Source organism: Theobroma umbraticum, unplaced genomic scaffold (assembly GCF_002168275.2).
Source record: "Theobroma umbraticum cultivar Fairchild unplaced genomic scaffold, ASM216827v3 scaffold_50.0, whole genome shotgun sequence".
NCBI classification, from domain to species: Eukaryota; Viridiplantae; Streptophyta; class Magnoliopsida; order Malvales; family Malvaceae; genus Theobroma; species Theobroma umbraticum.
In genome coordinates this window covers 6230413-6258051 of record NW_018397261.1, presented here as the reverse complement: position 1 = coordinate 6258051, position 27639 = coordinate 6230413, and the positions used below count along the sequence as shown (strand labels likewise).

At 37.8% G+C, this 27639-nt stretch overlaps 5 protein-coding genes and 1 non-coding gene across 8 annotated transcripts; 5 read left to right on the top strand and 1 right to left on the bottom strand.

Moving 5' to 3' along the window:
- The first annotated feature begins 2607 nt into the window (after positions 1–2607).
- Positions 2608–6473, top strand: LOC110418442 (Protein kinase superfamily protein). Its single transcript, XM_021431169.2, has 7 exons — positions 2608–3343; positions 3863–3967; positions 4062–4184; positions 4813–4983; positions 5090–5219; positions 5302–5511; positions 6134–6473. Exons 1-7 carry the CDS (start codon positions 2808–2810, stop codon positions 6251–6253), a joined length of 1395 nt encoding a protein of 464 aa, XP_021286844.1. The 5' UTR covers positions 2608–2807; the 3' UTR covers positions 6254–6473.
- A 1421-nt stretch (positions 6474–7894) lies between these two features.
- On the top strand, positions 7895–12860 carry CAP1 (cyclase associated protein 1). Of its 3 annotated transcripts, none has more exons than XM_021431299.2 (11): positions 7895–8487; positions 9126–9294; positions 9692–9756; positions 10255–10561; positions 10651–10798; positions 10899–11008; positions 11165–11220; positions 11308–11364; positions 11556–11699; positions 12209–12290; positions 12715–12860. In XM_021431299.2, exons 1-11 carry the CDS (start codon positions 8212–8214, stop codon positions 12840–12842), a joined length of 1542 nt encoding a protein of 513 aa, XP_021286974.1. In that variant the 5' UTR covers positions 7895–8211; the 3' UTR covers positions 12843–12860. The 3 variants fall into 3 exon arrangements, with proteins under 3 accessions (XP_021286974.1, XP_021286975.1, XP_021286976.1); XM_021431300.2 differs by having other exon boundaries at positions 7896–8487; positions 12832–12857; XM_021431301.2 differs by lacking the exon at positions 12715–12860 and having other exon boundaries at positions 7898–8487; positions 12209–12628.
- A 1359-nt stretch (positions 12861–14219) lies between these two features.
- LOC110418089 (O-Glycosyl hydrolases family 17 protein) lies at positions 14220–19313 on the top strand. The gene is made up of 6 exons (XM_021430706.2): positions 14220–14479; positions 14674–14969; positions 15216–15584; positions 17052–17375; positions 18102–18399; positions 18885–19313. Exons 1-6 carry the CDS (start codon positions 14425–14427, stop codon positions 18920–18922), a joined length of 1380 nt encoding a protein of 459 aa, XP_021286381.1. The 5' UTR covers positions 14220–14424; the 3' UTR covers positions 18923–19313.
- A 419-nt stretch (positions 19314–19732) lies between these two features.
- TRNAE-UUC (transfer RNA glutamic acid (anticodon UUC)) lies at positions 19733–19804 on the top strand. The gene has a single exon. It is a non-coding gene; the product is annotated as a tRNA-Glu (tRNA).
- Positions 19805–20539: 735 nt separating this feature from the next.
- On the top strand, positions 20540–24314 carry AGB1 (GTP binding protein beta 1). The gene is given in 7 exon segments (XM_021430707.2): positions 20540–20937; positions 21040–21134; positions 21860–22284; positions 22770–23107; positions 23110–23126; positions 23526–23639; positions 23850–24314. Coding segments are annotated over 7 exon segments (1131 nt in total). The 5' UTR covers positions 20540–20831; the 3' UTR covers positions 23886–24314.
- A 576-nt stretch (positions 24315–24890) lies between these two features.
- On the bottom strand, positions 24891–27545 carry LOC110418050 (coatomer gamma-2 subunit, putative / gamma-2 coat protein, putative / gamma-2 COP). The gene is made up of 8 exons (XM_021430666.2): positions 27377–27545; positions 27220–27270; positions 26856–26996; positions 26585–26782; positions 26350–26481; positions 26091–26264; positions 25584–25823; positions 24891–25406 (listed from the first exon to the last, which is right to left on the bottom strand). Exons 1-8 carry the CDS (start codon positions 27392–27394, stop codon positions 25212–25214), a joined length of 1149 nt encoding a protein of 382 aa, XP_021286341.2. The 5' UTR covers positions 27395–27545; the 3' UTR covers positions 24891–25211.
- Between the last annotated feature and the right edge of the window lie 94 nt (positions 27546–27639).

The following is a 27639-nucleotide window of genomic DNA, read 5'->3' as shown; positions in this document are numbered from 1 at the left end:
TAGTTGTTACTTCTCCTTGTGAAAATATGGCAACAAAATTACTTTACGATGGTAACTCAACAGTCATCAGGTACATACCAAGAGTTTAGATTTTATATTTACTCATGCAGGCTTCTTCACAGTGGAGTCAAGAAGGTGACGAATGATACCGATGGTCATTTTTCAATTTTTTATTCTTTTATTATTATATAAATATATAAAATTTAATATATATATATATATATAATATAATATAATTATAGCTTTCATCTAAACATATTTTTTACATATCTAAATTTTAATGGTTACGTCCTCTTTAGGAGAGAATTTCGTAGACCTTATCATTATGTTAAATTAAGGAAGCATAGCTACCACTGATTTTCTTTTTCCCTTTTATGATGCATCTGGATTCATTGCTACGCATATATCCTCAGCTACCTAGGTAGTTAGTAACAAAAATTTGAATTCCCTACAGGTAAACCTGACGCTCCTGGAATTGAATCAGTGCTTCCTGTATTAGGACCTAACTCACGAATTCTTTACATTCCTCATTAATGTGATGTTCAGGGTCCCCGCTCTCAGTCTCCCCGTTGTAAACCCTGTAAGGCTTTCCTCATTGGACAGGAACACCGACAGGAAAATGACTTCCTTTGTTCTCAAATTTACCAGAACGCCCCCCACCCCACCCCTTCATTGATGATTATCAACTCGTTAATGACTTAATTATTGCTAAAATTGTAGATTAGTTGTGTTTTCAAAATCTTTAGTTAGAGAGTACTGGCTATGATGTGGAGTTCGTACCTTAATCTGAAGTTGAATATTTAAATCCTCATTTTTTTCAAATGAATAATGTGATTATCATTAAAGTCAATTTTTTTTTTATAGCCATTTGCTATTTAATTTTGTTCAGAATATCTTTGGCACAGCTTTTGTTATATTTGGCAATGCTTGTTGTACCAAGTTTTGCAGTGACGAGAAGCAATAACGGAATTGATAACACCTGGGCAATCTTCACCTACTGCAGTTTCCTTTCAGATCTGGAATAAGTAGAGATCCAAAATCGGAAAGTTCCAACAACCACCATTTAAAAACAATTGTTATTGTCCAGGGAAAAAACACTAGAGAAAAGAAAAGGTGGGTTCCGATCAGATTTTGTGTAGTTGTTAAAACCAAGCAAAAACGAGGTTACCAGACAAATCCCATTAGGTATCAAGTTTACGTTAAGACACCCACATTCAACCTGGTTCAAGTGTTGAAGGCAAATGACAAACGGGGGAGTTGTTCAAATCTCGGGCGAATTCTGGTCGGCTTAAATTGTGTTCTACGTAATGGGCTCCTTTGCCATTGTCCCATGTTAATGTTGCTTGAAATTAAAAAAAAAAAGAAAAAAAAAAACCTATGAAACGCGGATCCTTAACCTAATGTTGAAACGTTGCTGTTGTCGGAGAATCTTTGTTCGAAATTAAGGAACTTGATCACAAAGAGATGCTTAGTTTTCTCAATCTCATCATGATTTGCTCATGCTTTGTTCCTTTCAATTTTGCTAAACAACTGCCTACCCTCTACATTTTCCAAGACTTTCTTTGTCAAATGGTACCCTATATTGTTGAAAGTTAATCAATCTTTAATTAAAACCGTTGTGTTTGTATATATTACAAATTTTAATTAATGATTAAGAAAACTTAATATTAAAAAAATATAGCAAAATTTTGATTTATTTAATTAGAGTTATATTACAATATTATTAGTTTATTGGGGTTAAACTATATACACTATTCATTTTTATAACATACATAATTTACATTTTTTATTATATATATAAATTTTCATAATATAAAATTTCTTTTTTTATTTAATAAATCAATAAGAATGTTTTTTTTATATAAAGGAAAAAACAACTAATAAACATCGATTACATCATTTTAGGTCAATGTATTTCTAATTTATTTGTAAAAATAGAAATGTCAAAGATATGAAGTTTATAAGTAAATTTTCATGATATTTAACCATCTAATCAATATATTGATTGACTTTATGATAAACGTAAATAATTTAAGATTTTCAATTTCGATGAATCAATTTCTTAATGTCTGTTAGAAAATAAAAATTCAATTCAAAAGATTACAAAGGCTTTGCAAGTTTTTGCATTGCACGAATGGAATCAATCTCAATTATAAGCTTTCTAAATCCTTTGTTCCAGCGTAACAATAATCCATGGAAAAGCACCCAAAGTTTAGAATAAGAATGTTTTTAAATCTAATAATTTGTAGTTTAAATTGAATAATATGGTTTTTTAATTAATTCAAGAAATGAATTTAAAAAATGAGAATTAATATTTCTTATGATGTACTAATTGTAAATGCAATCCCAGACTCACATTATTATTATTATTATCATAATTAAAACTAAAATTAAGAATTAAAGACTCATAATAGTGCTATAATCATCATTTTTCTTCTTGGATTAAGGAAAAGACAAGAATGAAAAGGGCATTTTTGGTCGTTCGGGGTTATTTAAGTCATTTGAAAGCACAAGGAGAAGAGCAAGTAGAGTCGTCAGTCTACAGTGGCATTCCCGTAATAAACCCGCATACCCAAATTCAATAAAGTTACAACTCATCATGTCCTGTCTTCTTCACTGTTTTGATTTTTTTTCTTTCCCCTTTGTATCCGTTGAAACCCTTCCTTTTTCTTTCTCTTTATAGCACCCGAATCCCTCCTTCCTCTAACTTTTTCCCACTCTTCAAGCCCTCCTTGAAATCTTTATCTATTTCCTTCTTAACATTTTCTTTCACTTTCCCGAGAAAATTCCATTCCTCGCCGGAACCAATGCCGGTCTCCGGCGAAGCCGACGATAACAACAACAAGAACAACTCTATAACTCACATTCTTTCCTCAAAAACACCGTTGTTCAACCTTAAACTCTACATAGTAATATCTATTCTCGTAACCTTGATACTTCTCTTTTCTTTCACAATCTTCCTATGTTTCCGTTTAAACAGAAACGCGCGCAAGCGGAAAGTGAAGCACAGCTCAGGTCTAATTCCGTTGGTTTCCAAGGAGATCGTGGAGATCAAGGCGTTGGAACAAGATGTAGAATGCTTTACTGATGAGGGGAAAATAGGAAATGTGGCTCCCAAGAAGAGTAGCGAGGGCGTTAGCGATGATGCCTCGGGAGCCAGTGACGTGTCGGCGGATGTTCAGAATATCGGGTGGGGTCGGTGGTATAGCATGAAGGAGCTCGAGATGGCGACACATGGATTCGCCGAGGAGAATGTGATCGGTGAAGGTGGATACGGCGTCGTGTTCAGAGGCATTTTGCAAGACGGGTCTGTCGTTGCTGTAAAAAATCTGCTTAATAACAAGTACGTAAACTTCTTATGTTCATTGATTCAGGATCGCGCTTTCCTCTGTTTGTTTCTGGGGAAAAGACAAAACAGTTTCCGGGAAAATCTTTCTCTTGCTTATTTTATTCATGCATGCTAGATCCAAGACAGACTGTTAAAGGATTATGTTTTGTTCTTTTAATTGCTGTTTTGACTTTAATTTGTTTCTTTTAAATTGGGTTTGCCATTATAACTTGATTACCATCTGGCTTTAGATTGCTTTTGTGATGGTAAATAAAATAAATTAGGGGTCTTTGTTGCGTGGCGTGGTACTAGGAAAAGTAAAATGGTTCCTTTGTTCTTTATTACTTTGGTGTGCCTTTATTTTAATATTAAAAAAACCAAAACTATTTTCACTTTCTTTGCTTTTACTTTGTCTTTCCTTTTTTTTGTCCTTACTCTTGACTGGGAAAAGGGAACAAAGTTTTGTTTATTTATTTATTTACTTTATTTGGTTTAATTGTTGTCTAAGCCAAATTTCGATTGCATCGTTCACAGGGGCCAAGCAGAGAAGGAGTTCAGCGTAGAAGTTGAAGCCATTGGCAAGGTGAGGCACAAGAACTTGGTGGGTCTAGTTGGGTACTGTGCGGAAGGTGCTCAAAGGTAACTTTGTTTTTTATATATCCCACTTGACAGTCAACCATTGTATCTTAAAATGGAAATGAACTGGCAATACTAAATTATGCCTTTTATTCAGGATGCTTGTGTATGAATACGTTGACAATGGGAACTTGGAGCAATGGTTGCATGGTGATGTAGGGCCTGTTAGTCCTCTTACGTGGGATATAAGAATGAAGATTGTGGTAGGAACGGCCAAAGGGTGCGAAGTTTCCTCTTATTTCCTTTACCCCTTCTCATGAAGCCTTATTTATCTTGCCTCTGCCTGAATGTTGAAGAGTGCGCAGAACACTTTTGTTTCTTAAATTGCTGTATGACTCTAAGTAGGCTCAACTTGTCTTCCCATAGTAGAGCATAAGAAGAAGAACAAACTGTTTTTGAAAAATGCTATAAGATCCTTTATTTTCTATATTCAATATCTACATGTAATAACGGTTTCATGAAGACCTTCTATACCCTGATTTTGCATCTTCTTACTTCAAATTTTATTAGTCTATAATCTCAAAGTGGTATCTACTTACGAATTGTTTTTATTTATGAGTCTTGTACTAAGATGGGTAGTTTTCTTGTAGTTAAAACTTAGATATTAATTGCTGAATACTTGGAAGAAATCCTCAAGAGTGTTTTGTGAGCTTCTTATTGTTAAGTGTTAAGCATTACCAAATTAAAGCTTGGTAGACTCCTGGACCAGATTGATCTATACATATATGGCTCTGTGTGTGTGACTATGTATGTTAATTTCTTCAAGCGGTGATTGTGGTTTAGCTTTTGTTTCTACTTCCATCCTTGTTCTTTCCACTAAATTCTTATGGTCTTTGTTGCTTTTGCAGGTTAGCCTATTTGCATGAAGGGCTAGAACCTAAAGTCGTGCATCGTGATGTAAAATCAAGTAATATTCTTCTGGATAAAAAGTGGAACCCAAAAGTATCAGATTTTGGATTAGCCAAACTCTTAGGATCTGAAGCTAGCTATGTCACTACACGTGTAATGGGGACATTTGGGTTTGTTCTCTGTCATAGTCCCATGTCTATTATTTTAGCAGATGGAACAAGTATATATACCTCCACCATTGGTTCTTATTGTGGTATATTTGTTAATTCCCTGCAGTTATGTTTCCCCGGAATATGCAAGCACAGGAATGCTTAATGAGGGAAGTGATGTCTATAGTTTTGGAGTCCTACTCATGGAGATAATTACAGGGAGAAGCCCGATCGATTATTCTAGGCCACCTGGAGAGGTAAAAACAGTGTTTCACTTGCAATACCTTCATTGATTGCTGGAACACCATAATAATACTTTTTCTGTTTGATGTATTTCAGATGAACTTAGTTGATTGGTTCAAAGGTATGGTAGCAAGTCGTCGTGGAGAAGAGCTTGTGGATCCATTGATTGAAGTTCAACCCGCTCCTAGAGCTTTAAAACGAGCACTGCTTGTTTGTCTCCGCTGTATAGATTTGGACGCCAATAAGCGACCAAAAATGGGGCAGATTGTTCATATGCTTGAGGCAGACGATTTTCCTTTCCGCTCTGTAAGCGCTCTTTCGACATGCTTTCAGTATAGCCTTATAATTGGTCCTTTAGTATTGATAATATGCCATCACCTTAATTTGAATGGTTTATCGTCAATTTTAGTCTGATTGATTGGTTCTGTTGGTCAAGAACAGCAGGTTTTCACGTTCCTTCTGTTAAGTCAAGATTTATGTCAATGGCCAATGTTTTCTTCTGAAAGAATGAATTTTAAATAAAGGGAGCCATTTGGGCTCCTTTGAGTTTTAGATGTCAGAACTCTTTTAATCATGCTGATAACACATATTAAGTCTTTTGTACTACTTTTTATGTTACCATGAGTGCGTGATCTACAAGCATTCAACGTCTAATTGCTGTATGGCTCTGCTAATATTCTTCTACTAGTGAAGTTGTGCATGTGAAGAAGTTTAGAGGGTTTTATTGACAGAATGTTGTCATGCCGTTTACAAAGTTAAATATGTTTATAGAAGCACTTAAACATGCTAATGTAATAATCTAGTTGTCCTCATCTCCACAATGTGATTACCCATTTCTAATTATTTGAGAAGACTTTTCATCGTATATTGCCCCTGTCTTGCCCTGCTTTCAGCTGTTTCAATTGGTTACCTGTTTTGTTTTCCACAGGAGCACCGGCCAACACGGGAGAGAGATACAGTTTTGTCTTCTGTGCCAATGTCCGTGAAAGGTGCACACCCAATAAAGCACACTGAGAATGTTGGTGTAGAGAAATCAAGATGGAGATAATTGTTGTTTGTTCAAGGCATTATGGTTCCTGAGGTCAGATTATGTTGTAGAAAAACATTTACCTTAGTTCACATGAAAGATTATACGCCTTGAATGTGCATATATACATATAATTTTCCTTGGTTACTTTTTGTCGATACACTGCGGCATTTTGGATTTCAATGAGCCTTGTAAATATGTACTTGTCTTTTAATATTAATCTATACCAGTCTGTTAAGGATGTCAATCTCTCTATTTATATTGATTAAACCTTGATATACTTTGTATCTGCCAAAGACTTGTTAAACTCCATATGAAAGAACTGATGCAGATTATTGTCAAAATTCAGCTGACAATCATTTTTAATCATCTGCAACATGATTCCTGCTCCAAATTATTTACCAATAGACATAGGTAACTGCTTGTAAGATCTTTAAAATTTCGGCTTTGACATTCATGGTATTTGAAGCGAGCAGAGGTTTGAAGTTTCTTACTTGGCTTGATTTACCAAAAGCATCAGATACCTTACATATCTTGGAGACAGTGGTTTAAAAAACAATTGAAACTTAGGAATCCATTTATGATTACTTAAGCAAGTTCAACCCGCAACTGCAAGTGTAGCAGCACCCGTCGCTTGCCTGCAGCTTAATTTGGACCTTAAACACTGATATCTTCCCAGATGAAGATGTGTCTGAGAATGGAAAAAACCGTTTGCCAAAGTGGTAGCTCCTACCAGAAGAGGATATGCTTCTATGTTCGGTTGCCACCTAACTTGGTGTCCTGTTGGTTTCACCAACATCGCAAGGCACGCAGCTCTACATTCTGCTTTCACCGACGTCGTCGAGTACCTGCTATTATTGATATGACATTGGTTTGTTGAAATAGCCCATCATCCCCTGTTGTTTTTAGCAGGAAATAGCAGAGCACTAGTTGCCAGGAGGGTTAGCAGCTGAAATCATATTACCACTTCCGAAAGGGAGCCCTTCCCTGGCGAATCAATTCCCTAGTCCTTTTTCCCGTATTCACCGCCTGCGAAGTTGGTATCATGAGGCCATGGCAATGTGAAGGTTAAAGTCTACTTCGCCAAGGCAATGACAACTATCCCTAAGATATCGAGTTATTCACCCATGTGAAATTGAAAAAGCAAGTTAAGCTGCCGTAGCCCTTTGTTTGGTAGGTTGGGAAAGTAATATTTGCACTGAAAGTTTTTCTGTGTTTCCCATCATTTTTGGGTCACACCATTCTAGTACCTCAGTCGTTGGCACATGGTTAAACAGCCATGCTAAGTAGCATGCTCCTTGGTCAAGGGACCAAAATCATGTCAATCAAAACAGCAAATTGTTGGCCAAACCTGAAGTGCTCTCTCTTGGTCCGAAACAGCCGAATTCTCTTCGTTATACCCATCATTGTTCTCTCAAACTGCCTAATCCCGTGGCCCAAAGCTATCCTTTTTTATTCTAAAATGCTATCAATTTAGAAATAAAACAAAAATGCCAAAAAAAAATTGAAGATCAGACGCATCAACAGCAATCGGACGGTTGATGGGTAGGTTACTTAAGTCTTAATCTCTTGGGTGGGACCCACCCCAACATGATTAACTCGCTAACTGGGTTTTATTTTATTTGATATAATTCACTTCACAGGTGTTGCACAACGCAGGAACAGCCAATAATCCAGCTTTATCCGACACGTGTCCCCCCTCAGATTCCATCTCTGAACTCCATCAGCAAAGCAAATCGCGCGCCATTGCACTCCCCATTTACAAAACTATCATACCCGAATGTTATTCCTCTCCCACTCTCTCTCATACCTTTCGGCGATTAAAGATTAAAAAGAAGAGAAAAAGGAAAAAGAGAATAAAAAGTAGTTATACAATACAATCATTTCAAACTCTAGATCTGCTCTAGGGACAAATTTAAAAAGTTTTGGAGCAGATTTGAGATCGATTCGAGAGAGTGAAGGGAGCGGCTAGTTTGAGTATGGAGGGGAAGCTAATAGAGAGGTTGGAGGCCGCGGTAACGCGGCTGGAGGCTCTATCGGCGGGAGGTGTCTCGGCGAGGGATCTGCCGGATGTTGGTGTTGAGGTGGCTTCCGATCCGTCAATTGTGGCGTTTGACGATCTGATGGCTAATTATGCGGCTAGGGTTTCGGCTGCTGCGGAGAAGATTGGAGGTCAAGTGCTGGATGTGACTAAGATTCTTGTCGAGGCCTTGTCTGTGCAAAAGAAACTTCTTATCGAGATCAAGCAAACGCAGGTTACTTTCCTCTTTTTCTTGTACTTTAATTAAAATTTTTTGTGCTTTTTTTTTGTATGATTGAGCTTTGTATTAGTTAGTTTTCTTTAAATTATTGTATTTTGCGATGAATTATGTAAAATTTAGTGAATTAGATTTAGATGTAATTCATTTATAGCTTAAATTTGTTCGTGGAGACGATTGTACAGAAGAGAAGTATAGTGAAATTAAGTGGTTTTGGTTTTAGGTTCTATGGGAAGATATCTTATTCCATAGATTTTATAGCATTGATTCCAATCCAGAGAGTGTCCATTTCATGTTTGTAATTTGAGGATGAATGTTGAATGACCTTAAGAAAACATAGACTTATTGAGAAATGACTAGTTATTTAGCCATTTTTTAAGAAATAATATTAGCAGGGAGCATATTAGGAATAGAGTTTATAAGAAGCTGTCTGAAGATGTTATCATTGAGGAAACCAACATTTGGTGGCTTGAGTGTTGATGTTATGTCTTTCGAAGAATTTGGTTTTAGATGCTAGGGAAAAAAAATATTGGTCTTCTAGCTGCTACCTACTTTTTTTTTTTTGCTCTGGAATTATTGTACCGGTGACTGTATTGTGTTCTGAAATTTTGAACGCATTCAATCTGTTGGTACAGAAACCTGATATGGCAGGCTTGGCTGAATTTCTCAAACCGCTGAATGAAGCAATCATGAAGGTTAATGCTATGACAGAAGGAAGGCGATCTGATTTTTTCAACCACTTGAAGAGTGCTGGGGACAGTCTTTCAGCTTTAGCATGGATTGCATACACTGGCAAAGATTGTGGTATGTGAATGTATGTTGTGGCCTATTTGCACATAGCTATGCTTGTATAGGAGCCTGGACAATGGAGTGGCCAGTTTGCTCAATGAAGTGACTCACTTAGGGTGTAGCATAAATCCTAACTTATGTGGAACAAATTCAGGAGTCTGATTCAAACTATTTGTTTAAAGTGTGAATTTATATTCCTGCCTTTGTTCAAAGCTTGAATGAGGCTCATGCTTTCAACTCACATGCTTAGGCCTCTAGCAAAAAATGAGTGGTGGTGCTGCTTGCTGTGTAGGTCATCATATCTAGTGAAGGTCTTGCTATGTGTAAATAGCCATTTTATGATTTAATATGGCTATAGCATATGATCCTACCACTTGCTGTTTAATTGTTGGTAATGCTTTTCTTATTCAAGGTATGAGCATGCCTATTGCACATGTGGAAGAAAGTTGGCAAATGGCTGAATTTTACAACAACAAGGTACTTCTTTATTTGTTGGAAGCCAGCAACTCAAACTCAGAAACTGCCACCCACTATGCATAATATCTATTGCCTTGAAGCTAACGAAGAAACCTTAGGAACGGCATAAGCATAAGGAGTGTGCTAAATCGTCTTATCATTTACATATGTTAATGCTTCTTTTCTCTCTTTTCTTTTTAATCTAGAATATGGTCAATGGTGTTGTCATCAGTCAGATTAACCTCTATTTTTCATGTAATTAATTTTTCCCCAACGAAGATGTGAAATATGTATTAAGAAAAAAGACTAAGAAACTTTGTTATGTTGAACTTTATTGAGTCAGTAATGCTACCATTTTTTGATGTTTGGTGCTTTTAGGTTCTTTGTAGTAAGTGGTGATTAACTCATTCTGGTTACATGTATCCTTTTCATTTAACATTGTCCATTCAATTGATATGATTGTCCATATGAGCAAAATAGTTCGTTGGTTGGCGCTGAAATTTGCGTTGTAAATGTCAGGTTCTTGTAGAGTATAGGAACAAAGATCCAAACCATGTTGAGTGGGCCAAAGCTTTGAAGGAGCTGTATATACCAGGTCTGAGGGATTATGTCAAAAGTCATTATCCTCTTGGCCCAGTATGGAGTGCTTCTGGTAAAAAGGCATCTACTGCTCCACCAAAAGCTTCTACACCAGGTGCCCCTGCACCTCCCCCTCCTCCACCTGCTTCTCTTTTCAGCGCAGAACCTTCTCAGCCTTCTTCATCATGTCCAAAACAAGGGATGGCTGCTGTTTTCCAAGAAATCAATACTGGAAATGTCACTTCAGGTAATCCTCTTTCGTCCCCCTTTCTGCTTTCCTGTCTATCTTTTTCTGTTGATGATAGGCAACTGTGATGTGAGTCTCTTCATGTCTAGGCCTGAAGAAGGTGACTGCTGATATGAAGACAAAGAACCGAACAGATAGAACAGGCATTGTTAGTGCTGGTGAAAAAGAAACACGTTCCAGCTCATCTTCTTTCTCAAAAGCAGGACCACCAAAACTAGAGCTGCAAATGGGTCGTAAGTAAGTGTGCATGATTTCTGCATGCTTTTTGAACTTTTATATAAGTTGTTGGTGATGTTGTGTGATATATTAATTATCTCTTCCTTGTTAACATTGGCAGGTGGGTTGTTGAGAACCAAATTGGAAGAAAGAACTTAGTTATTGATGACTGTGATGCCAAACAGTCTGTATACATTTTTGGATGCAAAGATTCTGTTTTGCAGATTCAGGGTAAGTCTTCATAGGCATGATTCTTTTTTTCACGCTGCATTGTAGTTTTTTTACATGTGAAATTTTTTGCTTTGGCTCTGTGAATCTTTTTGTTATTTAAAAGAGATGACCGTTAAAAAGCCCAGAGCAACTTAGCATAGTTGTAACATTATGCAGGGAAAGTCAACAATATAACAATTGACAAATGCACTAAGATGGGAGTGGTATTTAAGGTTAGTAGGGCAAAGATCTATTCTTGACATTTATATTTTTTAGAAGCATGACATATATTCATTTTTGCCTTTGACTTGAATGGGCAGGATGTTGTGGCTGCTTGTGAGATAGTGAACTGCAATGGTGTTGAGGTGCAATGTCAGGTATATTTCTTCTTCTTCCTTCTGATACAAATACCTTTAAACCAAAATGCAGACCATGTTATTACATTCTGTAAATTAGCATATGATGGCCTTTGGTTCCATGCTCTTTGATTGATATTTTTACTACTTGGGTTGTAATTAGTGATTGATAGTTTTTATACTTATGATTATCTACTTTGTGGCTGTTTTAGGGTTCTGCTCCAACAATTTCAGTGGACAACACATCAGGCTGTCAATTATACTTAAGCAAAGATTCTTTGGGGGCATCTATAACAACAGCAAAGTCAAGTGAGATCAATGTATTAGTACCTGCTGCTGAGTCTGACAGTGACTGGGTAAGTTGACAAGTTTTTTCCAATCTATTTTGCTTTTCTTCTTTAGTTTTATTTTGAAATTTGATCCACTCATTTAGTTACATGGTTGCTTGAGTTTTCTTACAACATTGTTAAGATCACACACCCTAGAGAATGAAGGAAAAATAAAAAGACTACGCTTTTGTAACTAAATTCAATTATAGGTAGTCCTTTGACTGTTGTTGATAACATTTTTGGGGTTTCATATCCATGTCAGTTTAAAAGAGGTATTTGCTTTTAAATTTTTAATTAGACCTTTGTTTCAGGTAATTTAGGGTGTTTAATTGCCATTATCTTACCTCTGTTTGTGTGAGCTACTATAGGAAGAAATCTCAGAAGCATCAAGTAGTTTAATGATTTCAATAATCAATCATTTTTTGTGCATCAGTGGGAAGTTAGAATTGTGCTAATCATACTTGCTTAATTACAAGAAGGATGCTGTTGGTTTATTTTTGTTTACTGTGGATGGCTTACCATGTTTTGTGTTGTAGGGGGAGCATTGTTTGCCGCAACAGTATATCCATGTATTTAAGGATGGCCAGTTCGAGACTACTCCTGTCTCCCACTCAGGAGGTTAATCGAGACTTATTCTAATCAAGCATTTAGCCTTCCTTTTTTAGAACTTTGTTCTTTTATTTCCTTGGATAGCAGTGGGTGATTTTGGTTTTTTTTCTACCCTTAATTTGATCGCTGTCTATATATATCTATGACACGCATCCGTTGGTTATCATCTGGTTTATTCCTTGAGTTTACTCAAAAACAGTCTGAATCTCTTCCATGATCTCTCTTTTTGTGTTTGTTTATGGGAGATGAGTTGAGCTTTTTGCAACTATTTATGTTTTTAATTGGAGCTTTAATTTTTATGTTCAGCTTTCTGATTTTTCTTTAATGAATTATACCCTTAGTGTGTATATGTGTGCATATTTTAAAGTTATTTTTGGATGTCCTGAAAAGAACTCCGGTAATAAAATGTGAAATGTGAAACTATTGAATCCAGGAAAGAGGAATAGAAGACCGGTACGCTTGAAGCGCTGGGGGCAAACAGGCAAAGAGCCTTCTCCAGTGCTGGTAACATATGACAATACTCAAACAGTATGTTCCGTTTTCTTTTTAGGACGCAAATGACAATCACGTGGTGACGGGCCACTTGTCTATGACAATGAGGTCCTGCCTCTCCTGACATTTCTTCCATGCATTATTACGCCTTCTAGAGCGGGTTGAAGATCAGTTTATGAATAATAAGTGCTCGCGGGATTTGTTGCCATTCCTAAGACGTAGCTTATGTAAACTTGAAAAATATTAGTAATTTCCTTTGATTAAGTTCGGATTTGGGGACTACTTGATAAAACTTGGTAGTATTTGATGTTGATATCTGTAGGTGAAACTGGGGCAGATATGAGCTGTAGTTCATGGGCCTGTCCATGCATGTGCTTTGTGCTCGAGTGTGCTAAATTTGCTTGTGTTTGAGCGACGGGAGTGGGCAGGGATTGGACGTGTCGCCATGCGAAAATTGCCCTCCTGCTCTCGGCTGTTCAATTATAACCAACATTAGGTCCAATAGGAGATGACTCTTTTTGAAAGTGGGGTAAGTGGCTCAAATTCCGCACTTCTGATTTACCCCATCTCCAACCAAAGCCAGGTAGGAGAAAGCGACACAAGTTTCGTCCTCGGAAAAAAGGGTTAAAGAGGATTGGTGCTCCATTCGACGATATGACTTGTGACTTTGGAGAATCATTATGTAGTCAAGGTGGTACCGTCGATCGGTCCAGGCAAAAGCATGATTTATCTGGGGGAGGTTAATATCTGAACAATGTAGTTCAGTCCCAAGAATCGAATTAATGAAAACTAAAGTATCAACCCCTGAATATAAAGCCGAAACATAATTTGATCAAACAATTTACCCATAGATGAAGTTTTAAGTATCTCAAACTTCACTTCTTAGAGTGAAAATTGACCTGTTTAGACCCAAAAAACACAACTAAAATTGAAAGATTTAGTTAGTAATTGCTCTCAAAGTCCCAAAACTACTAAAGTTCTCTATGAAAAATTTACTCACCTTTTTATTTTGGATCTAATATTATAACATTAGGATTGTAGGGTAAAAAGGGTGAACAGAAGGAATGGGTTTCGAGTACAAACCTCCTGGCTCTTTCTTGGAAAGGGTGGTGTTGAAATACAATTTGATTGGCCTCAGAGAAAGAGATGAGATGACCCACAAAATATTTGGATGAATGGTCCTCCTCTCTGCCCCCCTCCCTACTCCCACGCCAAAGGAACTAAAAACAAAGAAAAACGTTCCGTACACTCTTTTCCTTAATAAAAAGCAGGAAAACTACATCATGCAATGCAAGGGTGGAAATAGGCAAAGGACAAGCGGTCCCAGTCCCCGGCATGAGGTAGTTGGAAATGTTAAATGCCCACTCATGAATCAGAACCTGCTTTGAGTTTTCTACGACTCTATAACACACCCTACCTTTTAAACGTTACCTCTACATCTACTATTAGTATTCCTAAACCCGAACCTTTTCCAAACCCACTTTCCTTCCCATTTGGCCTTGCGAATGTGAACTAGTACAACTACTATTGCTCAGCTTCCCACCTTTTAAACACACTCCTTTCAAGTGTCAAGCAAACACTCAGCTTAAGCAATAAGCAAAACGGCACTCTTTCCCTTTCCCCCACACACTCTCTCTCCATCTCCCCTTGTATGGCAACTCTCTTCCTCTTCCTCTCCTTTCTCCTCCTCTCCTTTCACTTCTCAAGTAAGTCCCTTGCTACCAAAATTCCATCGCTTTCCTCTTCCTTCCTTGACCGAGAAAATTAAAAAAAAAAAAAAACACGCACTAGAAAAACAGTTTCACTATCAGTTACTTCACTTTCGACAGCTTAACTTAAAACTTGACTTAGTTTGATAATTTGGGTTTCTTTTTTTCTTTGTTTGTTTCTTTGTTTATAGGTTCAGAGCCGTTTATTGGAGTGAACTATGGCCAAGTAGCTGACAACTTGCCGCCTCCATCAGCCACCGCGAAGCTTGTACAATCCACGTCGATAGAGAAGGTTAGGCTGTACGGTGTCGATCCGGCTATCATCAAAGCTTTAGCTAACACCGGAATTGGAATCGTTATTGGAGCTGCTAATGGAGATGTTCCAGCTTTGGCCTCCGATCCCAACTCAGCTGCTCAGTGGGTTAACTCGAATGTTTTGCCCTTTTACCCTGCCAGCAAGATCATTCTTATCACTGTTGGCAATGAGGTTACTTTCGAAAATTAACATTTGTCCTTTACAGTTCCCTTTTTTTCCACTTTTGAACAGATTAAAATGGGGGCGACGTTTGTTTAAGAGGAAAAGATTGGTACATTCTTAGATTTCAGAAAAAGTGAGAACTTTTCCTCGTGAAAACCAACGCCAATTTTAGTGACAAGAAAATATTTAAATCGCAAACGTTTTTTTGATTTGTTTTCAGTTCATAATTAAAATTTTTTTTGTTGTTTTTGACAGGTTTTGATGACAAATGACCCCAACCTGATAAACCAGCTTTTACCTGCAATGCAAAATGTCCAAAACGCCCTTAACGCGGCCTCACTAGGTGGCAAGATCAAGGTCTCGACGGTTCACTCCATGGCGGTGTTGAGTCAGTCCGACCCACCATCTTCCGGGTTGTTTAGCCCGAGTTACCAACCCGCATTGAAAGGCTTGCTTCAGTTCCAGAAGGAAAATGGGTCCCCTTTTGCTATTAATCCGTACCCATTTTTCGCTTATCAAAGTGACTCCAGACCGGAAACGCTTGCCTTCTGCCTGTTTCAACCTAACGCAGGACGAGTCGACTCAGGAAACGGGATCAAGTACATGAACATGTTTGATGCTCAGGTTAGCCAATTAGTCCGCTTTGGTTTTTAATTGGTGATTATAGGATAAAAATTATCGTTTCCAGGATGTTTAATTGATTATTTAATTGTCGGTGGGATATCCATGCATGTGTGAACTAATTATTTACTACTTCGATATGGGCTGGGCTTGTTTTGGTGTTAACCAAACCCATTTAAAAGAGTTGACATGTGAGTCAACAGACAACAGTAAAGAACATACGTGGAACATACGTTGGTTTTGCCCAATAGTCCACGACATTGACGTAGGATGTTCACGGTTCAAGGATTAGATCGGATGAATTCATTTCTTTACTTTTAAGTTGTCATCGTTCTGATTTATTTTTGGACTTAAACCCACGATTCCTTTGGTTTTTTCTTTCTTTGCCTAATCCCCGGCCGTTTCTTTCTTAAATCAGGGTGCTTTGTACGTTTTCCTTTTTAAGCCACCAATAATATGTATTTACTCTTTAGGAACCAATTCAAGAAATAACTGGTGGCACCCTTTGTTCAGGTTGAGTTGGTTAACTGGTTATGATAACACTTGTCATCTGATGATTGTTCATTAGTTTGTTGTTCTAAGTGATAATAGGCTCCTGTCTTGTCTGTCATGGGTTTGATGAATTTTTTTCTTCCATGTGGTCCCTAAATACGTATGAATTAGTAGCAGGTTATTTGCTTCATTATCCTCTTTTTTTTTTTTTTTTTGGGACAGAATCTAAATCTTCGAATAAATTTATATTAAACTATTGAATTTGTTGCAAAGTTTAATTAAGTTCGTTATCTTGTTGCAATTGGCCAGGGGGCACAACGTGTGATATTAGGAACTTTATTACGGATCCATGTATACATTGCACATATAAATTGGCACTCTGCCGTCATTTCTCCATTAACTGTGAAGACCTGGGCTATATTATGTTATTATAAGATGCTAAAATGACTAAAAAATTCATTGTGCATACGCACAGTGCATGAGATATGTATGCAATTGTCTGAGAAAGAGCCTAACTCTAGGCGTCTGAAGTGATAGTGATGACCCCTTACTAAGTTACTATATCTCTTTAATTCCTCTTGTCTTTTTCATTGAATAATTGGAGGGACTAAGTGTAGTTGATGTGACTTGTGCTTGGTGACAGGCTGGCCATTGCAATAATTCTAGGTTAGCTCTTCCAGGATTTCATTTATGGTTGGATGCAGATGTATGGATGATTAAAGTGAACATATTAACAAGGTCGAAAAAGTTGTAACCCTCGTGTTACTGGAAAAGGATTATATTTCTTACCATAACATAGTAATTTGGCCACAAATTATGGCATTTGAATATTTACTGTCAGTCCTAAATAACTGAAATGTTGCTCTGTCTGAATATTATCTAGCATGCTGGCGTAGCAGTTGATCCATCAGTTGGAAACTTGAGTGCAATCGAATGATTTCATGCCTTTTAACTCCAGGAGATAATTATGATGTGCAGGTCGATGCAGTGCATTCTGCCTTGAGTGCTATGGGGTTCAAGGATGTTGAGATTATGGTTGCTGAGACAGGGTGGCCATATGGTGGGGACAGTAATGAAGTTGGACCTAGCATCGAGAATGCAAAAGCCTATAATGGGAATTTGATTGCACATCTGAGATCAATGGTCGGGACTCCATTGATGCCTGGAAAATCCGTGGATACATACCTCTTTGCACTCTATGATGAGGATTTGAAATCTGGTCCTGGTTCTGAACGGGCATTTGGACTTTTCAGGCCTGACCTTTCAATGACATACGATGCTGGGCTTTCAAAGAGTAGTCAGGTGAGTCTATTAATTAGTTTATTTGAATTTAACAAAAAAAAAAAAGAAAAAGAAAAACCCTTATCAATAATGGTTGAACAAACAATTCTTATTATTCTTAATGGAGCTTTTTAACAATGTTAGTCTGAAGGTTATGTCACGGTGGCAAAAAGCTGAATTACAGTTAGTTACTTAGGTTTCTTATAAAATAGTGGGAAACATATATTACAAGAGAGTAGATGATTATGGAGATGAAATTTTCAAGTCAGCTTTAAGAGATGAAGGATAGTGGAAGCTCAAAGTGATCAAAAGATTTGTCCAGCTTTATGCAGTAAAATCTCTCGTGAAAAAGGTCCTATCGTAAGGCATATAGCGGAATAAGTTCAGAGTAATTCCACCAAAGTAATCACAGTTAAAGACTGCATGACATGAATTGTCAAATATATTTTGAAGCTAAATTTAGCTGCCATAAATCAGGTAGTGTCTCCCTAGCTGTAAAAATTACAAAATCTTGTTACCCATTATTCTTTTAGCCTCAAAAAAACCTTTTTTCTTGCACCAAATAAAGGCCTCCATGAAATTTTGTTCTTAGAAAATGTCCACTTTTTGAATGGAATGATTCATTGGACTATTGTATTTGTAGTAGCTGCCATGAGTTTTAGGGACAAGTAAGAAGGCTACTTGAATTCCTGAGTGGCATTTATTGTTTAGTAAGTGACGTTCTTATCTACTTTTTCTATGTTCCAGACTCCATCAACTCCACAAAATCCTGTAACTCCAGTGACGCCACAACCAAAACCAACTGCATCTGGTTGGTGTGTGCCAAAGGCTGGTACATCTGATGCTCAATTGCAGGCAAGTCTAGACTATGCATGTAGCCAAGGCATTGACTGCGGTCCAATCCAACCCGGAGGTGCCTGTTTTGAACCAAATACCGTCGCATCCCATGCTGCTTATGCCATGAACCTTTACTACCAGACAGCTGGCAAGAATCCATGGAATTGTGATTTCTCGCAGACGGCAACACTAACCTCCCAAAATCCTAGTAAATATCTACACTCCTGCTATATTTTCAGTTCTACAAAATATATGTTTTCCATTAAAAATTGGTCAGTTTATGGTTTCAATAAACACATATTGTTTGACAAGGTTGCTGATGTTGGTGGGCAAATGAATAATTCTAGGAATCAAATACTGTCCACTTTTAATAATGTGAAAAGATTTCGAGGAATAACCCATGGAAATGGATTTGTAGTAAAGCTTATCCTCTCTTTGTGGTATTGCTGGTATCTGCACCATAGTTAAGCATCGTTAAGGAGTCCTAGCTACAAGGGTATCCTTACCATCACTTTGGAATCCGGAGATTATGAAAATTTGATATTTGTGGTGTGTTGCTGCCTTATCATTTAGAATAAGTTCAGTGATTCACATGAGAACCAATTATACCTTCCCTTATCTCAGTATCCATACATTTCTCTACTTTTTTGAGTGTTTGTTCTTTTTCTGAATGGAAATTTCCTCTTATTACAGGTTACAATAATTGCATCTATGCTGGTGGGAGCACCTGAAAAGCCAGATCAAGGAGATTTGAAATTGAACAAAGAAAATGAATTCTTAAATAAAGGGTGTGGGCCATGTGTACCAGTGTGGGTCTTGGTTAAAAAGTTTTAACTGTAAAGTCTTCCCTTTTGGTCTGGATGCATTAGGTGTAGCGTTTCCCTCTCTTTCTAATATTTATTTGATCTAATAAAGTTAGGGATGGAAAATTTCTGGATAAAGTGCAATGATGTTGAGTGAAACTTTAGTGGGCAAGAATGGGGTCCTCCGTGCTCCTTGCCATGTCTATGTACCATGTTTTCAAGCATCCAATTATATATAAATGTATTATAGTCAATGATTTTGGCATTTTCTACGCCCCCAACTGCGGATTCATGTCAAGTTTCAGCTGATTTTCTTAAACCTGTGCTGTTGAGAAATTTCAAATAACATTGATTATGGAGTTCTGCGCCTTTGGTCAAAATCATGTCTGCATGGCTCTCTTTCTCTCCTGTCTCTCTTCAATGCAGTAACGTTTGGAGGATGTATAGTTTCTGTATGTGAAAATGGATTTCCAAATCCCAAGACTTCAAAAATGGAACTGGCATGGCACTTTTGTTTTCTGGTGAAAAAAATTGAATGAAACATGTCCTGAAAACTCTCAGGCCGAACGCTATACCATAATTTTACCGTTGAAAGTAACCAGACCTCTGAACTGTTTGTGGTCCAGGAGACTAAAAAGTTGACGAGCCAGTGTAGTTAACACCCGTTGGTAACCTCCTTTAGGTTTTTTTGTTGAATTTGATTGATTCTTATTTTTAAGAGGCACAACAACTCCAATCTCCGTTGTCGTCCAGTGGCTAGGATGTCTGGCTTTCACCCAGGAGACCCGGGTTCGATCCCCGGCAACGGAATGATCAGCCGCCTGTTTAACCGACAGCTACTTTTCACTGTCATCACAGAGATTTTGTTCTTTTTTTTTTTTTATGATCACAGTCAAACTCTCGTATTTTCTACCTAAACATTTGGAAATGGCGAAGACTAAAAGAGAGACTGGCCGGTGCAATCTGGTACTGCGGCAATGGCAAGAAAATATTCGTGCTGACAACCATTTGGAGGCAGGGCCTGCCCTGTCCTGAATATAATTATCTGTTAGGCCACTGCTTTAGACCTTTTCAAAGCTTACATATAATACTACAATGTCAACTCCTCTTATATGCTGTCTCTAGTTTATTTTAAGATTAGCAGCAACAACAACTACTACTACTACTTCTTCTACCATTATTTCTTCTTTATTTTTATTCCCATGAAAGCAGAATGAAGGACTTCTTCTCCTTACGGCTTGACTTTCAGACACTCTTCTTCGTTTTTTAACAATTTTTGGTATGTCAAAATCAAAGGAAAAACCAACCCCTTTAACCCTTTGGCTTCACCTTCGACTTTTGAAGGAAAGAAAATTTACTTTTCTGCTTCGGTTTTTGTTTTTCACATGGGACATGGGGGAGGAAACACAGAATTTAACCAGGTGAAGGTGAGGGTGAAGGAGAAAAACAGAGGAGGGGGTCCCAGCAGAGATCCACGTGGAATAACGGGTGGGCCCGACGGCGTCAGCCAAACTCAATCAAAACCTTACCCAGCCTACCAAAAACCTCTCTCTTTCTCTCAATCAGAATCTTACAACCATCACCTTCACGGGCTTACTATAAAAATCCCCCCTTTTCCTTAAATTAAATTAAATTCATCAGGCTTTCTCTCCCTTTCTTTCCTTCCTTCCTTTTATTTTTGGGGGTTTTTTTGGGTTATTTTCCTTTTAATTATGAATCCATAGATGGAGGCCTTGATTTCACAAGCTCAGAGGAAAGAATATTACTTAAAAACTAATAAAAAATGGTCATTTTGAGTAAAAAGTTTTGACCCAAAAAGAGGAAAACAAAAGAGAAAATGTCAGTTGTGGAGCTGAAACAGAGGCTCTCGGCGGCGACGGAGACAGTGAACAATCTAAGAGAGCGATTGAGACAGAGACGCCTACAGCTGATCGACACTGATGGTAACAATTTTTCAACCTTTTTCTTTCTACTGTTTTTATTTTTATTTTTTAAAGGAAATTTGGTTCTGAGATCTGTTTGGGTTTTTGGTAAATTATGGTTAGTCGCCGAATATGCAAGGTCGCAAGGGAGGAGTCCAGTTACTTTTGGCCCAACGGATCTGATTTGTTGCAGGACCTTGCAAGGTCACACTGGCAAGGTATTTCTTTAGCTTTTTATTGCAATTTTTGAAATTGATGATGTTATTTTGGTAGCTCGAAGAAAGGGAAATTTGCTAACTAATTATTTGAAATTGAATTGCTTTGGGACATGGGTTTTTCTTCTTCTCTTTTTTTTCTCCAAGGATTTAGGTTACAGAGATTTCTAACAAAGTGCAGTTCCTTGTTTTTTTCCTTTTCCTTGCGAATCTCTTCACTACATAATTTGCAGATGAAGAGATTTCATGTTTTGGTTTTTTGGCTCCCCAATACTTAATTAGCTTCCCGTATAATATGATGTGTGGTAAGTTCATGTGTATGTGTCTGTCTCAATTGGTGAATGAGTTATCTTTGTGAACTTGCATGTGTATTTTCTCCCAGGAAAAAGGAATACTTCTTGCTATGTGGATAACTGATAACAAGAAATGCTTTGTGGGAAGACAAGAAAGGGTGGTCTGGTTTGTTATAGAATCTAGTGAGAACTGGGAAGTGAGGCCCCTAGAAGCACGCATGTTTTTCCCTGGTTACTTGCTGAAATGGGAACAAACAAGTTGCTAAATTAAAGCGAATAGGGCATTTTAATTGTTTTGACAAATGTGCAAACCCTTTATTACTGCATGATGAAACATAAAATCAACTAAAGTCTCATTCAATTGTAGATCACTTGTCATAGTGCCGACTATAGATAATGTGGTCTATTTGAATTTAATTTCTAAGAAATATGCAGGTATACTCATTGGATTGGACTCCAGAAAGGAATCGAATTGTCAGTGCATCTCAGGATGGACGCTTAATTGTGTGGAATGCTCTAACAAGCCAGAAAACTCATGCCATAAAGCTGCCTTGTGCATGGGTTATGACATGTGCTTTTTCTCCAACAGGTCAATCAGTTGCCTGTGGTGGTCTGGATAGTATGTGCTCTATTTTCAACTTGAATTCACCAACTGACCGGGATGGAAACCTACCAGTATCAAAAACCCTTAGCGGGCATAAGGGCTATGTTTCCTGTTGTCAGTATGTTCCAGATGAAGATATTCACATTATTACTAGTTCTGGTGATCAGACATGTGTTCTATGGGATATAACCACGGGCCTCAGAACTTCTGTTTTTGGGGGAGAATTTCAATCTGGACATACCGCTGATGTTTTAAGGTAGTTTAGTTCTTTTAAGTTGGTTCAAAGTTTATGTTGTTATCAGCCTGTTTTTAACAGAAATTGTGTCCGAAGAAAATTCTTTCTCTGGTATCTTTACAAGATCATGCCAATGTTAATCTAGAAGTTATAAGAAAAAGTAGTGGAGTTTGTGAATTGACCCTGGCTCTGATCTAGTTGGATTACCACCTGAGTCCATTGGTTCTCATTTATCAAGTGTTCAATATTTTAATAAGTGGGCTGGGTATGAAGTTGATACAGAAAAGTTTCCATTAATATAATGGTTTTTATATTGTCAACTGCAGGTCATAACCCTCAGGAAGCCTGAAGCTCACTTTCTGTATTTAAAATTGCATCTGATTGATTTATTTTCCTTTTTTATTAGTCATATGATGGACCTATGTCCAGTGATATTCATGTTTATAGAATCTTCCTGTGAAAGATAATAAGGCCGTTTTACAATGTTATATTCTTCTTTCTTTCAGTGTCTCAATTAATGGATCAAACTCAAGAATGTTTGTTTCTGGTTCGTGTGATGCAACTGCCCGATTGTGGGATACTCGTGTTGCAAGTCGAGCAGTGCGTACATTTCATGGTCATGAGGGTGATGTTAACACTGTGAAGTTCTTTCCAGATGGCAATAGGTTTGGAACTGGATCAGATGATGGAACTTGCAGGTTGTTTGACATCAGAACTGGTCACCAGTTGCAAAAATACTATCAGCAGCGTGGTGATAATGAGGTTCCACATGTAACCTCCATTGCATTCTCCATATCTGGAAGACTTCTTTTTGCTGGATACTCTAATGGAGATTGCTATGTGTGGACACCTTATTGGCAAGGGTACATAACCGTCATCCGCCCCCCCCCCCCCCCCCCCCTCTTCCCCTTCCCCTCTTCCCTCCTTTTTTCCCCCTTTTCATCTTTTCCAGCCGTCTGACTTCAGAACTTAAATTATTTCTTAATATCCTCATAAAGTTATTTTTTTCCCTATGAAATTCGATTTCCATTGAATCTTGTGATGTTTTGTTAATTATAGACACTAAGCAGTGAAGTGCTTTTGTTGCCTGAGTATGTCTTTTACTTTAGCCTTACTTTTGAGCTCGGAACCCAACACTTCAACTTTTGCTTTGCTCCCACTCTTTCTTCTATTTGCAAATAAGCATGAGCTCAAATAATTTATAGCTGATTCCACTATGGCATATAATCAGCACTGGTTCTCATCACCTACTCTTTTGGCAGGTTGTTTTGAACTTGGGATCTCTCCAGAACTCACATGAGGGCCGGATTAGCTGTTTGGGTTTGTCAGCTGATGGTAGTGCCTTATGTACAGGAAGTTGGGATACAAACCTCAAGGTTAGTCCATGTCTAAATCCAGCCCTGCCATTTCATCAAATGCATTTGCAACTTTTGGAATTGAAAAACCAACCCTCTCTACTCGTCTTCTCTGTTCTTTTTTTTTTTTTTTCATTTTCTTTTTAACTGAATCTAGTATGTCTTGATATTAATTGAAAAATGAAAAATCAGAATTTGTGCAAAGTGTGATGTTCGCTCTTGACATGGCAGATTTGGGCATTTGGAGGGCAAAGGAGGGTGATTTGAGTCGTAAGAGAGGAAACTTTTTCCATATTGCAAGTCCTCTGAATCTCAGGCCCCATTCTTCCTAAAGCAGTGGTGCATTATATCCTATGTGGAAGATTCCTCTGTATTTCAATCATGTTGGAGGTTTGGGAAACCATAATCTTGTACTGTTGCTTGAACTTAGATGTGGAAAAGCCAATTTGATTAGTGGGTAAAGAGAGATTAAAGGTAGCGTTGCTTGAGAACTTGTATTGCCAGAAAGGTTCATTTGCATTTTGTTAGCTTTGCCTGATTGTGATTACTAGTTTTTCTTTTTTCCATAGTAACCAACTCAATTATCGACTTTGATTTTCCTTCCCCCTGTTGTGTGTACCATTTGTGTTCATCCTTCTAAAAGGCTGACAGATTGATATAGCTCAATGCCGTTGAGGTAAAATTCTTTATATTTAAGTATGTTCCTATTACCTGCGCCCTTGGTCTACTTGTTCTTCCAGCTAAGGGATTGACATTTTGTAACAGATAAAAGGATTATAAAAGACGGTTTTGGTTTTTCCTCTTTTAAAGACGCAGTCGTTCCACGCACATCCTAAAAATCAAATTATTCCATCTAAGGGTGCACCTTTCACCTTCGTCCCGCCCCACCACCATTCTGGGATTAATTATATTTTTGTCCTACCACTTCATGAAAGGATGCGTCAGACAAAACGAATAATCAAAGTCTGAGGGTGGCGTTGTTCGGTTCGGAGATACGCTTGTTTTGATTTATGTAAAATGTATCGACACAGCTACACGCGTTTTGAATTATGTATAACCAACGATGCGGTTTGCCGATGGCATCTAATATTGGATTGGGGCAATCATTTTATGGGGAAACTTGGGCAATGCAAAGCTCGGCAACTGCCAATAATAGTAATACCATCATCACAACGCCTAGTCCTAACTTCACACTGGCACACAAAACTCTTCAAATTTCCACTTCCTTGAATGCTAATTACTACAAAATTAACAAACGTTCTTTATGCCAACTGACAAGTAAAAAACGCACCTCAAAATTCATAAATGTAAAACCAAGCATAGCTTGATGGATCCTATACTTAAATCCCACATAAGAATTTTGGAAATTAAAAATAATAAAAAATAATAAATCCCTCCTATGAGCCTGACTTGCATGATACACAGTATTATTTTCAGATCAACAGATGACCAGACAAATGCAAGTGAACCGAGAATAAGGGCCATGCAATTCTTTCTACAAGCTTATCTATTTTGCAGCCATCTGCCTCTGATCTCATATAAAACCACAAAAAATTTATAAAAGCCTGTAGGCAAAAACAAACAATTAACAACCTAGCCGCTAGCTACAATCTCATGAATGGCATCACTAACAGCTTCATCCTCAGATCTAACAGCAAGTTTCATTGCTACATCCTTCGGACCATCAATTCCAAATTGCAACCTCACAAGCACCTTCACATTGCCAATGTATACACCAGATAGTAGACAAGTGTGTGACCTTGAATTGCTAGGGACAACCTCCGTGCCCTGTACATCACCAGAAAATAAGTGGAAAGGATTATCAAATTACACTGGGATTGCACTGAAAAAACAATTGACAACATGGTACTTGACAGTCCAATGTAAGGCAGTTAAAAAAGTACAGGTAAAACGCATATCCATAGCAACTGCATAGAGCAAAAAAAAAAGACACTGTATACTTACCTCACAGGGTTGCATGCCAAGCAGATTTATGACAGCATTGACAGCTTCAGCCAGGCTATCCCTTGGGCCAAGGCCATATTCATCTACACGCTCACAATCTGCACCCATGCTTTCCCATGCATTCCTGAAATTAGAGACGCCCACCTTCAACATGTAATCAGCTGCGACAACTTCAAGATCCTCCAGTTGGTACTCATCCTCCACTCCATCTTCCTCAGCCTCACCAGTACTTGGATCAACCTAACCAAACCAATGAAAGCTTTAGATATGAGAACCACCTTAAATGTCCAGTTCTTTTATGGAAAACATACTGTCTATAGCATATTCTCATGCAACTTAAAACTCCCTGAGAGACAGGGCGGTGAGGTGTAAATGAGATTTGTTCGCAAAAAGTGTTATCATTCAGAAATAAATTATACCTGATGCCTGACCATTAACACATTCAAATAATAGAGAATCAGAAAAAGCTGCACACTCTACCAGAGCAGAAAAAAGAGAAAGCCATACCTCTTTTACAATGAATCTCAGCATATTTGAAAACTTTCCAACAGTAGGGACCCCCTCTGGCTTCTCAAATGCCACAAAGGTCTGTCCAGGTGAATCATATGGAAGTGATCTTAAAGGCTTCGTAGCTACTTCAGCAAATTCCTCAGCCTCTGAAGCATCCACAATAACAGTGACCTGGCAACAGGCAGATTAAGTTATCCAAATAGTCTATCATAGGTCTTTAGTAATTTAAAGATGCTTCATATAATTTGACCATTACATTCTCCAATAATTGTTCTGGAATGGTATTGGTGCAGTTGAACTGAAACACAACATGACCATCAAAAATATGTTTGACAACATTAACTGCATACTCTGTTTCTGCTTCTGTCAGCTCCACAGGTGCAGAGGACTGGCCAATAAAAATTAGAAAGAAGGCATTAGTAAGTTCCAAATCAGAATAATGCCTAATCATTATATGCACGGAACACACAAGGAAAAGTCAACGAAAGTACCTTGAAAAGCTTGCCAAAGTTTGCAAACTCAGGAATGGATGAAAGCAGCCTTTCATAAGCTTCAACAGTTGATGGCGGGCCAATAGGAGGAGCAGTAAGACCAGTTGGCTTTTTACCTGGAGCTTTCTTCTCAGCAAGTGGCTGAGTCTTGACCTCCTTTGGCACAGAATCAACGTCAAAAGACTCCTCTGATGGTTCCTGTACCCAAATTAAATACATGAGATCATGACCTAAAAGGCAGAAAAAGTGTAACAGAAATTTAGAAACTTACATAATTTTTCAAACTGTTCTCCAAGTTCACCAGAGGTATATCTAGTGAACCAAAGAGAAACTCCTTTACATCTTCACCAGTTTCAACAACTGCACCATCGCCACCAAGTGTATTGAGATAGAGTGTAGCCCTGTCACGAACCTACAAACAAAAGATTTAAAAAAACCTTAAAATATTTGAATATCAAGAAAAAAAACAACACGTTTCACTTCCCAAGCTCAGGATTAAGAATGCAACTAAAAACGAAAAACAAATGAAAGGACAACGATGCAAGCATCAGTATATGGAACAATCGTACAAATGCAAACGAAAATTACATGTCAAACAGTAACAAAATATATGAGATTATTAATGATAGACTGACCTCATCATCATTGTCAAAGAGACAGCGTCTTAATAGAACAAATATGCGAGGCTGCAAGAGAGAGTAGCACAAGATTTTCCAGATTAAATAAGTGATCAAAGGGTCACAGGTTGAGATTACTTCAGAAAAGTGAAGGAGAATATTTAAGATTTCATACCTTCAATGCATCAACCATAGCACCAAATTTTGCTAGGGTGCTCACAGCACCAGCACGGACAGTTGCATTCTCAAGATGCACACGGTTATAAATGTATCGTATATATTTGCTTGGATCTGAGGTTTTTGGGCCTTCAATCCCCAGAAAGTGAAGTATCTATAATACAATGTTGAGACAAATATAACACAAGTCAAAGATGGGAGAAAAAAGGGGAAAAAAAAGAGCATAAAGCGCATGGTAGAGGTGATGGAAAAAAATGCTAC